The 12,500-nt window shown below is 50.4% G+C and overlaps 1 protein-coding gene across 1 annotated transcript in view; it reads left to right on the top strand.

Moving 5' to 3' along the window:
* The window catches only part of fam110d (family with sequence similarity 110 member D), a 22,244-nt gene extending 15,475 nt beyond the window's left edge, over positions 1 to 6,769 (top strand). The window contains exon 2 of the mRNA XM_062538508.1: positions 2,569 to 6,769. Coding sequence (XP_062394492.1) covers positions 3,430 to 4,857 — 1,428 coding nt within the window. The 5' untranslated portion in view covers positions 2,569 to 3,429 and the 3' untranslated portion in view covers positions 4,858 to 6,769. The remainder of the gene's footprint in view (positions 1 to 2,568) is intronic.
* Positions 6,770 to 12,500: the final 5,731 nt, after the last annotated feature.

The raw sequence follows: 12,500 nt of genomic DNA, 5'->3' as shown, positions 1-12,500 counted from the left end.
ACCCCTGAAACAAGATTTAGCTGAGCTGTCGACTGCTGGACCCGCCACTGAAGCTGAAGCTCTTTGGCCTGCTGGAACTGGCATCTCTGGGCATCTGAAAGGGCAGAGCTCTAACTTTAATTTACGTACATCAGAGTGAGTGAATTAATGATTGAGTGAGAGAGTGAATGAGTGAATGATTGAATGAGTGAGAGAGTGAATGAATGATTGAGTGAGAGAGTGAATGAATGAACGTGTGAGTGGGTGAATGAATGAACGAGTGAGTGGGTGAATGAATGATTGAGTGGGTAAGTGAGTGAGTGGGTGAATGAATGAGTGAGTGGGTGAATGAATGATTGAGTGAGTAAGTAAGTGAGTGAGTGGGTGAATGAATGTGCTGGCCCCAGCTGCTCTCGTGTGCAGTGGAATATCTCTGGTGTAATGACTCATTAAGTTTTCATAGGAGTGCAGTGCAGTACTCTCCTCCAGTCACTTCAGGGCCCTGTCACTCTGGCTCTGTGAGCCCCTTCTCACTGACCTGAGAACAGGGTTCACTAGTATCTAAGCACCGGGCAACTTCTGCAGCGAGCGTTTAGAGACACCTCGAACCCAGAGAGCTGCTGATCTGGCCTTCCCTTTTTACAAAAAAAATTGAAAATATTTCCAAAAGAGAAAGAGAAAACGGGCCAGTCTTTTTATACTTTTTTCAAAATCTCTGCAAATTCCTTTCTCTTTTGGACTCTCACCTCACCCGTAGCAGAAGAGCACCGGAGTAAAATCAGTAAAAATCTGAAGACCCTAAAGCGCCCTAAGCTTGTTTGTGTCCATGAACACTGGGCCACATGAGGGCCAGATTCTAGCCGTATCCGTCTCAGGGTCAGCAACCTCCTGCATAAGAGGACGCTCAGCAGCCTTGACTTGCCTCTTACACTGAAGAGAAGTGAGGAATGTGTGAATCAGCACGATGGCCGTATTGACGCTCCTCGTCGGTGGTGTGGAACGGCCTTGGGAGTTTCGTTGGTTCTGCAGAAAGGGCTCTGGGAGACGGGACAGGTCTGCTGCTCTTCACGGAGCGCAAGACTGGGGAATCTGGTAGCCAGCTAACCTCTTTCATCTGCAGGGCTGGGTCCTCTTTACTGCCATGTGCTGACACACTGATGCCTAAGACACACACACACACACACACACACACACACACACACACACACACACACACACACAGAGGGATGCTCCTTGGCTATAAATACTTTCCGCACACGTCTCTTTAGTTTGAGCCCAGCCTCTTGAACCACCGCCCACCCCCCACCCCCCTTCACATACACATACACACACACACGCACACACACCCTTTCCCCCTCTTTCATAGCGATATTTAAAACCTAAAAATAAACAGTCTGCTCTGTGTGTGTGGCACGTCGTTAAAGCAGTTCGTTTTCACCCACAGCACACGCTGCGTTGGGCTGTAAGTGTTACTCAACTGTCTCCGAAACTCGCCAAATTAGCTGAGGGAAGTGCGAGAGGAGACGCAGGTCGCCAGAGCATGTGTGCACCGAGTTTTGTGGGGTTTTTTTTTCTTCTTCTGTTGTAGCTGTCCTGTAAAATATTGACAGACTCATGAATTATGTAGCGGCCGGAGGCCCCTCAGGGTATGCAAATGCAGCCATGATGTAGGCGCGCGGTTAAACTAAAGGTGCATAATGCAGCATATTATTCCCCCCGCTGTCATAGACATCAGAGCTAGTGTGGGAAACACTGTAGCAGGAAAGCGTAGAGTTAACCCCCCCGCCCGAGCCCGCGCCACGCCGCGCCGGGTATACCGGCTGGACTGCACAGCGAGCGGAGTTCGTCTCCAATTAGCGGGGGCGGATGAAATTTTAATGCTGCGCATCGGGGAAAAAGACTGACTGATCGGCGTCGCTCAGTCAGCATGATCTGGGTCTGTCAGGGAGAGAGGGAAGAGAGAAACAGTGCCGCATTTCTGACTTGTGATGCCTCAGAATGACTTAGGTGCCATCCGTCTATGTCAGAGTTTGTGCTTGTTTCCTGTGTGTGTGTGTGTGTGTGTGTGTACAGTATATGTACAGTATGTACAATATGTATCTGTCTATGTGAGTGTTTTGTTATTTTGTTTAGTCTCTTCTGGATTTGTGTGTGTGTTTGTGTCTGTCTGTGGCTGTGTGTGTGTGTGTGTGTGTGTGTGTGTCTGTGTCTGAGTGTGTGTGTGTGTGTATGTGTGTGCGCGCGTGTGTGCGCACATGTTTGTGTATGTGTGTCTGTCTGGGCTTCATAGGGCTGAGTTAGTGTGCCCATGCATGGGTGACAGGCAGTGCCCGTGCCAGCCTCAGATGTGGGCCTGTGCCAACCGCACAGAGAGTGGGCGCCGGGCCGTGGGCCTGCCACAGGGACCCCAGAGTGCCCGCCGCCATATGCTCTCCGCGCTCGCCGTGATTCAGCACACAACAGCAGCCAGACCTAACCTACCCATCTCTTTTTTTTCTCTCTCCCTCTCTCCCCCGCTCTTTCACTCTCTCTCTCTCCCTCCCTTTCCCCCCCTTCCCTCCCTCTGTTCCTCCTTCTCTGTTTTCGCAGGAGAGAAAGAAAGACATCCCGGCAGAAAGAAAAGAAAAGAACAAGACGCAAAGGCTCCCCGTCTGTCGAGTCCGAAGAGGCGCCCCTGGTTGCCGCCTGTACAGGTCACCTCAAGCGTGACGGCGCGGCACAATGGAGGCTTGACCCGCTGTCCCCGAGACAGCTATCAGAAAGCAAATATTTAAACTCATTATACCTCTGGCTCCCAGAGCGGCTTACGCTGGGGCCTACGACGGAAGGAGAGAGAGAGAGAGAGAGAGAGAGAGAGAGAGAGAGAGCGAGAGAGGAAGGAAGGAAGAAAAAAAGAGGGGGGGGCAGAGGAGAAAAAAAGAGAGCAAACACATTGAGGGTGAACTCGGGCGGCTATTTCTGCCACGCTGTGGGCAGAGGAACGTCTCATTTGGGAGCGCTCTTGGACTGCAGCTAAAGGATTTCCCTGTGCCCTGCCTGTTTATCCAAATGCCTGTCTAAATACTGGATGGAGATATCAGTTTTGTAGCCGCTCCAAAAAGGCGCCCCGACAAAAAGAGTCTAACTATAGCACAGCCTGAAGCTTCAGCGGCCCCCCCTCCTCTTGAGCCCCCACAGGAGAGAAAGAAAGAAAAAAAGCAACAAAAAAGAAAAACACAAACAAAGTTAAAGGAGATTAGCTGTTTGTTGTGCGATAGCTTTCAGATCTTAAACTGAGAAGTCTCACCAACATCAAACGCAAACGATCAGATAATCTTCCGGAATAATCCGCCCCGGCTGTCATCTAGAGACTTCATCTCCTGTGAGGCGAGGCTGTTTTTTGGGGGAGGACGACTGCTCTCTTTCGGCTGCTGCCTGCTTTGATGCATTTGCCCATCGGGGTGGAGCAGGATGAAGCCCCTGACCCCCATCGGCTCCCCGTCCCCCCTGCGCCTCCTCAACAAGGGCCCGGACTACCTGCGCTGGCAGATGGACACGGGCAACCGCGGCCGGTCGGTCAGCGCCGTGGAGCGGCTGGAGGCGGACAAGGCCAAGTACGTCAAGAGCCAGCAGGTCATTAACACCAAGCAGGAGCCGGCACTGGTGCCGTGCGCCACCCCTCCGCCCCCTCCGCGCCGCCCGCTGGCCGTGTCGGCCTGCTCCACGCCGCGTCTGGCCCACCGCTGGCCCCAGAACGGCTTCTACCCGACCTTCTCCACGCCGCTCTCGCCGCGGGACGACAGCGAGGACGACTCCAGGAAGGAGAACCGCCAAGGACGAGACGACGACGACGATGATGATGATGATGATGATGACGATGAGGTGGAGGTGCCCGTGAGGAAGAGCGTGGAGGAGCGGAACCGCAACAACGCCAAGCGCGTGCTCATGCCGTCCCCGCGGATGCCCATGGTGGTGTCCGTGCCGCTCGTGGCGCCCCACAGCGCCCCCGTCCTGCGCCGGAGCACCGGCAAGCGCATGCTGCGGCCCGACTCGCTCGTCATCTACCGGCAGAAGAAGGAGTGCAAGTCGCCCACGGTGACCGTCGCCGGGGGCAACAACGGCAGCGCCGCCGCGGAGACCAAAGGCTACAGCTTCGTGCGGCGGCTCTTCCAGGGCTCCATGCGGGAGAAGAGCGGCGGCGGCGACAAGATGACCATCAGCGAGGAGAAGGCGCCGTCCAGGGACGGAGACTCGCGCATGTCCTGGTCCAACGACAAGAACTCGGTGGACGGCGGGACCGGCGGCAACGAGACGCGGCGCTCCAGCCGCTCCGACCGGGCGCGCTCGGTGGAGTCCGACAACGGGAACGTCGCCAGGAAGCTCAACGGAGCGCTCAACGGCACGGCGAGCGACCACTCGAACAACAACACCACCGGCACGTTCAACACCACCACCACCGCCACGACTACGGACGACGACATGGACCCCTGGAAGCCGGTGGTTCCGGTCGTGGCCCTGCGGACGGGCCTGCGGCGCTCCAAGTCGGAGCTGCGGCTGCGCTCGTCCTCGCTGGCGCTGTCCGAGCAGGAGCGCTTCTTCGACTTCTGCGGCCTGGGCCTGGACATGGTGGAGTGGCTGGGCCCCGAGAACTTCCTGTCGGGCGCCAGCTCCATCGACACGCTCTCGCTCATCCTGCGCAGCGTGGGCGGCACCGGCGGGGGCGGATCGGAGCCCAGCGAGTTCTCGCGCCACTCAGGCGAGGTTGGCCTGTTCCAGGAGGAGCTGGCCGAGCAGCTGCCCACCGGCGTGTCCATCATCGAGCGCAACGCGCGGGTCATCAAGTGGCTCTACGGCTGCAAGAACGCGCAGAAGGAGGGGCCCAAAGAGTCCACCGTGTAGCCACACTGACCGGTCCACTGACCCCAGCACAGTGGGCAAGGGGCTGAAGGACTAAAAGCCCCCAAATGGCAGAGCTGTTGCGCCATAACAGAAGTACTTCTGACAGATCGATATGCTGTATTTATTTCTTTCGAGAATATGTGAGAGACTGTTAAGTCCTGTGAATGCACCCAACCCTTCACCCTTTTTTGCAACATACTGAAACCTGCCCTCCTCCTGAAGATATGATTTTAGGATGATGCATTTTTTACTGGTCGCCTGTTTCAAACATCTCTCTTCTGTGTTATGCTAAAAAAAAAAAACTGTTTGTCATTTACTCTCGACTCTGTGATACTAGGTCATGTTGTAATGTGTGTTACTGCACCAACTGTGTTGTATGGTTAACATGCCACTGCATCCTGTGTCTTTGCAAGTTAATAATTCAGAACAGACAAAAAAAAAAAACAGTGAGTTTTATTTCCCCCTGACCAGAAGAAGTGATGTGAGTATTAAGTGAACCGTGTGTACCTCATTCCCCCCACTGTCCCAGATTACTATGGGTTGTGCGTGTGTGTGTGTGTGTGTTCATATTTTTTTCCTTCCTTAAACGCAGGCGTTGGAACAAACATGCAATGCACCCCTATGGGGGCTGAAAAGCACTGAACTGGAGTGAAAAGGAGAGAGAGAGCGAGAGAGCAAGAGAGAGAGAGAGAAGATAGAGAAATAACATAGACCTACGATCTCTTAAATTTACTGTGCATAAAGAATACTGTGCCTGATAAACCAAGAGTACAATCTCATAATATTCAAACTCACTCAACAGGCTCAGATCAAGCTTAGCTGAACCAAACATGCACCACTGCACATTGTGCTGACTGAAATGCTCTATAGTTACAAATCCATAGAAACAGAGTGTATTGTGTCTGTTTCTATGCGGAGATCTCTCCATGTCACGGAATATTTCCAGCAATACCAGATAACTCATAGACTAGATCACTTGTTACTGTTACAGTCAGTATGTGTCACTTTTCCAAGAAAACAAAGCAATAATCATCAAATACTCTTCACTCCGCGCACAGCTCCAGACTCTGTAGCATGATGAGGCGGCTAGTGAGCTTTATTCCCCACTCAGCCGAATAGTGTTAGGGTGTCTGACACGGCATGAATGACACTCACATCAAGGCACACTCCCACAGGGCCCACAGCACTCCGCCAATGTGTCAGACTGTGAGCTGTCTCTCCGCCTTACAACGTGCAGGGAGAGCGCTAAGGGCCCTTTTAATCAACACCCCCACTCGCACACACACATACGCACACACACACACACACACACACACACTCTCACACATACACCCCCACTCTCACACATACAGACACACGCACACTCTCACATACACACGCACTTTCACACATACACATACACTCTCACACACACTCTCACACACACACACACACACACACACACACACACACCTTACCTAATGCCCTCAGTCAGTCATTCACACTTTAGTTAAAAGCAGTGTGTAGGCCAGGGGTCATAGCAGACCCACTGAAAACTGGACAGGAGAATTACAGCAGTGTGCGTGCAGGTCACTATAAAGCATGTGACCTGTATGGAAATTCTGACATCCCCACAACTATGATAGATGCCTTGTATGACCTGCTCTAAAAGGGTTCTCTTCTCTAAATCTGCTGGAACTGGTTTTTGATCTGTTGGTTTTTGATGCGGATCTGTATGCTGAAGGTCCGAAAGAATGGCCGCCTGGCCACGGCCAAACTGGAAATGCTAGAGAGCTGTTGTGTTTGCATGTTTACAGGAGGGTGTGTGTATATAATTCTGCAAAGATTTTCTTTCTATCTATGAGAGGTTTAGATTTTATTCCAAAGAACATTGTGTATTATTTACACACAAGGTCAACATAATAAAGTACTATTTGTGGATAATTCTTTCATTTCTTTGTCTTTTTTTTTAAACTCGCAATCAACAGAATGCATCAAAATTCATGAACTGCGCACTGTGAGAGCAGAAATGTGCTGTTGAATTTGTATTATAACTCTAGGGATATCCACAACATTCTCACATAAGCACACTCACACACAAAAATAGATTTGGTGACACTTACGAATGCACATACGTATAATGACATCTGCATGAAGTCTAGACATCTCTGCCATGTTGTGCTAGACCCACTGGAGACCCACACACAGTGCAAGATGAAGGATCTTAAAGGACGCCAAAACTCAGCCACAACAGAGACAGCCGTGCACTTCTGTCACTGAATAACTCTTAAGTGAGAGGATAACCCAGCTATCTCTACTTAGGCCGTGGGTCTGAGAGGCTGCTTCATCTTTGCCCAGGTCACAGGTTTGATGGAGTGGCTCTCTCTTTTGTGTCTCTCGGCTCATTTCAAGTGGCTGTTTACCACTGAACCCTATTAGCACACAAGACACTTGAGTCGGAGGCCGCTGGTCATTGTTCAGGGTTAGCACACTGGTGCCACAGGCCTGATGCTCCTCACCTGTCTGTCTGGTCATGGACACTCTTCTGCCTGTCTGTCTGCCTGTGTCTCTGTCTACCTACCTCTCTGTGTTGGACTGTCACTGTCTATCTATCTACCTATTATCTATCTATCTATCTTCTCTTTTTTCTTTCTATCTTACTCTGTGCTTCTCACTGTTGTTTGATTCCCTCTTCCCTCTCTCTATCTCTCTCTCCCTCCCTCTACTCTGCCTTTTTCCCCTCTCTCTGCTCTCTGTCTCTGTCTGCGTGTCTATTTCTCCCTGTCGTGAGAGGAGTGTGTGTGTGTGTGTGTGTGTGTGTGTGTGTGTGTGTGTGTGTGACCCATGTGTCCTGACTCTCGGTGGCCGTGTGTGTGTGTGTGTGTGTGTGTGTGTGTGTGTGTGTGTGTGACCTGCTGTGACACCCTGTTTGTGTTGAGCAGCAGGAGGTCCTTTAAACATGCATTTGGTTACTGAGTTATTCCTGTGCTGTGCTGTCTGTCAGAACCCTCTCCTCCTCTCTTTCCCAGACAGAAGCTCTCACACACACCAGCATACACACACACGCACACACGCACACACACACACACACACACACACACACACTTATCTGCACTTACACACATCACCTGGCTATCCATGTGGGAGACTAAAAACAAAAAACACAATAAACAGTCATAGGGGTTTTAGCCATTCTACATCTGACCAACCTGTTTTAGAGAGGAAGAACTGTAGGTGGAGAGAATAAGGTAAAATAAGGTAAAATAAGTGTGTCTGTGAGGAAAAAATTGTTGCATGACAGTCAGAACCAGCTTTTATGCATGGATCGTTACAGCGAAAAGAGCCGATCGTTCCACACAGACCCAGTTAGGGCTCTCTGGGTAGGAGTCAATATTGATGACAGCAATGGCTTTCGTATCAGCCTCAGATGGAAATGCAGTCTGGCCTGACCCCGATGTGAGTTTCCACCTCTGTTTAAAAACAAACCCTCTCCTCCCTACCTTCGGAATATAAGCAAAAGCATTCAGTGCAGCGAGCTTGTCAGCCGTCCCAGGTCCCAGACGTGCTGCTGACTGGGGCTTTTCCGTTTAATGTTTAAATGTCAAGGGGGGGCGACTGAGCCACATCCCCAACATCATTAACGCAGCGGAACCCGCTTTCCTGTGTTTTTCATTTATTTTTTAATTTTATTTATTTATCTATTTTTCCCCCAGCTCCTTTGAACTCAATGCGCAGGTTGCGCTGAAAGCAGTACAAAAATAAAAAAAAACATCTCTTTCCCCCCGGAAGCCTTGAGAAGAAGCACAGAAGTGCAGCTCTGGAGCTGAATCCCAGAGTCAAGGAGAGGAGCAGAATCCTCTCGGAGCATGATGCAGCAGGACACGTTTCAGATCTCTCGGCTTCTGCTCGGCTCTTTTTGATGAATATTCTGCCTGTCTCCCGGCAGGAAGTGCCAGACAGACCAAATTGACCTATTTATGGCCAAAGATAGAAGGAAAGAAACCCCTTTGAGGCAAATTAGCAGAAGGAACCCAGATTTTCTTATTTTCTAAACCAAAGATCACAAGACGAGCACAAAGAAAATGAGCTAGCTCGGTATACACAATAGCATTACTGTAATTACAGTGTAATTATATAATTTGTGAAGAATCTGTGTGCAACAGCACTTCAACATGCTTTGTTTACATATTCCGAAATCTAATCCTAATCTGACGGTTATGATTTTTGATGTAAAAGATTAAAAGTATCACACTCCTGTGATTCTCAGTGTGTTACACTGTACTTCACTGCGTATAGTTACACTGTAATGTAAAGTGCCAAAGACCGCCATTGACTTATTTTATTTGAAAGGTTCAGTTGACCTAGATACATGCCGTTTCCCAGGCACTGCATAGATAACAGATAACAGATAACAGATTCTTAATAGCAACTAGACACTTATGGTACATGGAGTTGCCGAGAGGATGCAATGATGGAAGTTGCAGTTGACAGATAATTGACTAGTTAAGTCGCAGCGTAGGCATGCGGGGCTCTGAATGGCAGGATTAGCCGGGGTTGTGGAGTGTGTCAAATCTGGCCTAGTTCTTCTGGGCCAGCAACTCGCACGTGCCTCCCCTGTCCACGCTTCACATGAAGCCGCAATGCATGAGTCACACGGAGAGAGAGGGAGTGGGAGAGAGAGAGAGAGAGATGGAGATGCAGCGAGAGAAAGTGGGAGAGAGAGAGAGAGAGAGAGAGAGAGAGAGAGAGAGATGGAGATGCAGAGAGGGAGTGGGAGAGAAAGAGAGAGAAAGAGACAGAGATGTAGAGAAAGAAAGGGAGAGGCAAACCGAAACAGAGGAAGAGAAAGAGACAAAGAGAGAGGTACAGAGGCAAAGTTTGATAGAGAAAAGACATGACAGGCACAAATGCAGAGAGAATGAGGGAGGGAAAGAGGGAGAGAGAGGTATGGACAGACAAAATGAGAAAGGGGTGAAAGAAAGATTGGCAAAGTGTGAATATGAGAGAGGGATGGACAAAGATGAGCCAAGCATGAGGCCAAAAGCCCATTATTCCCCAGCGGTGGCAGTTCATCAGGCCTGTGGAAGTGACATGAAGGGTGGGGGGGCTGAGCCTGATTTAGCCTGAAATGTCAGACCTTGTGGAACTCAAAGCCGGAGGAGGAGTGAGCAGAGACATCAGCGCAACAGGACAACAGCAGACACACACACACACACACACACACACACACGCTACCCCACCCCTGTGAATGGAACCATAGAGCTGGACTGATGGAGCTTAGTGAAGGGCTGAACCTGCAGACACAGAACCTGCAGAAAGCTCACACTCCCATGCAATGGCTCAGAATGAAGGGTTCAATGAATGGATATGAGAAAGTCCACATGTCCAGTATTGTATTGTCTCATGAGATGAGATTCAGGATTACTGCTAGTGATGTTTAAGGTTCAGTGGATGTTCTCTGAAGTGGTTTCGATGGAGTCTTTGGAAACTCAACACCATTGAAATGGGATCCTGATGGGAGGGTCTGTTTTAGTGTGTGTGTGTGTGTGTGTGTGTGTGTGTGTATGTGTGGGCATGCATGTGTGTGTGTGTGTGTGTGCATGTGCGTGTGTGTGTGTGTCTCTCTCTGTGTGTGTGTGTGTGTGTGTGTGTGTGTGTGTGTGTGTGTGTGTGTGTGTGTGTGTGTGTGTGTGTGCATGTGTGTATGTGTGCATGTGTGTATGTGTGTATGCATGTGCGTGTGTGTGAATGTGTGTGTGTCCAACTTCAACAAAACCTATGGCTGAGCCCAGGGGGATCCGATGGCACTCAAAGGTCATAAATCAGACAGCGGCTCTGTTCTTTCCCCCCTCGTCTCCAGCGTGACCTCCGCTCCCAGGGGTCAGGGAGAGGGGTCCGGCATCACCTCTGTGGGAAAGCCGTCGCTGGGCGTTTGTCCTCCCCCCCGCCCCACACCCCCACACCCATCCCACACCCCCACACCCACCCAGCTCGTTTAATGACCGCCAGGAAAGAGCGAGGGTCACGTCGAGTTTCCTTGAGTGGAAAGTTACGAGGAAGCCCAAACAAAGGTCTGCTAAGTGCATGTTTTCTGTCCCGAAACTGTGTCCGGGTCAACTAGCCGTATCACGAGGGTGTTTTGACTGAAACCGACACCTGAGCGGAATGGAATGGCACGCCTGCCGCTGGCACTGCCCGCTCCAGCATGGCGCCAGGTGAGAGGGCCGCTCCTCAAAATGTCACTCAGGCGACGGCGAACCCCTCTAGCATATGCTGCCTTCACTCAACTCCGCATCTCTGCAAATGCCATCAGCGTTAGCGACTCCGGCGGCCGCGGTCATTAGAACAAACGTTGAGAACCGGTGAGCCGTAGCGCACAGCAGCAGCACCAGCAGATGACGAGAGACATCTGACACAAGCGTCCAGGCCCCGACCTGACGCCTCGCCCGTTGCTGACAGGATTAAAGGCCTGCAGCCTGGGATTAGGAGTCAGTTAATGGCCTTAAGGGCTCTGTGGTGCAAACACCATGAACACCGGCTAGCGTAGCGGGCTAATGGCATTAACAGGTCCACCGCCAAGCGGGGGTCGGCGGTGGGGGGGTCGGCGATGGCTGGGACCGTGCTGATTACTAATCCTCCTGTCCGTGAGGAAGACAGCCTGGAGGCTGGTGGTCACTGACCAGGTGGCTCTGACCCCTTATCAGGTCCTTTAGGATTCCGGTCAGATTTCAATCAGATTATGGAACCATTAGGATCGTATAGGATTGGGATCATATAGGATTGACAATCCTATAGGATTCCAATTAGATTTTAGATTTCATTTATTTTTTTGACAATCCTATAGAGATTCAATAGGATTTTGGTTCCAAAATCTGATTGTAAACCTATAGGACTTTTTGATAAGGGACTCCACACCAGCCTTATGAAGATACAGACAGGACGAGAGACAGCGTACAGGCAGCCCGGTCACAGAGCTCACAGGCTCGACCGACAGGTTTGGCATCGAGCGAATGTTTTATTTTATTTGGCTGGAAGAGGAATTAAGTTTACTTGATGCGGAGGTAAATCCAGTAAAGTGCCTTAATCACTATTCAAAATGAATACACAGGGAAAAGACCAAAATGTAAGCACAGGAGGATGGCAAAATGGGAGGATCAGCTAAATTGAAGAGGTCTGTTTGGCCAGGGCCTACCCCAGACGCACACACGGGGGGGTTCTGTGCGGGGAATGCCTCCTTTGGTCTCCAAATGCTATTAGGGCTGATTTGCTGATCTCCAGATACTACAAGTACACACACCGAAGACCGAAACGAGGACTTCAAACATAAAAAATAACGCAGTGGTGTCTTGCGCAGCGCTTCTCTCTCAGGATGAGAGCGAGACAACGAAACACTTCTGCTCTGAACCAGACAGAGGCAGGGGGAAACACAGCTGGACGCCTTTGATGGGTGAGAACAGAGGAGATGTTTTTTTATTTTTCCTAAGACGTGTACTGTAGCATCAGCACAATAAACGAGTTGATTTTATACAGCCGCACAGCACAACAGGATTATTTTTGTGGTGTTTCTTCTGTCATGTCGATTACTTTTGTTCTTTTAATGTGATGATAAAACAATTTGCCTGTGTGATATGGAAGACACAAGTTTGAACAAAAACAGCGTGAGT

This window comes from Sardina pilchardus, chromosome 6, assembly GCF_963854185.1.
Source record: "Sardina pilchardus chromosome 6, fSarPil1.1, whole genome shotgun sequence".
Classification (NCBI taxonomy): domain Eukaryota; kingdom Metazoa; phylum Chordata; class Actinopteri; order Clupeiformes; family Clupeidae; genus Sardina; species Sardina pilchardus.
This window is presented reverse-complemented; position numbering and strand designations above follow the sequence as displayed.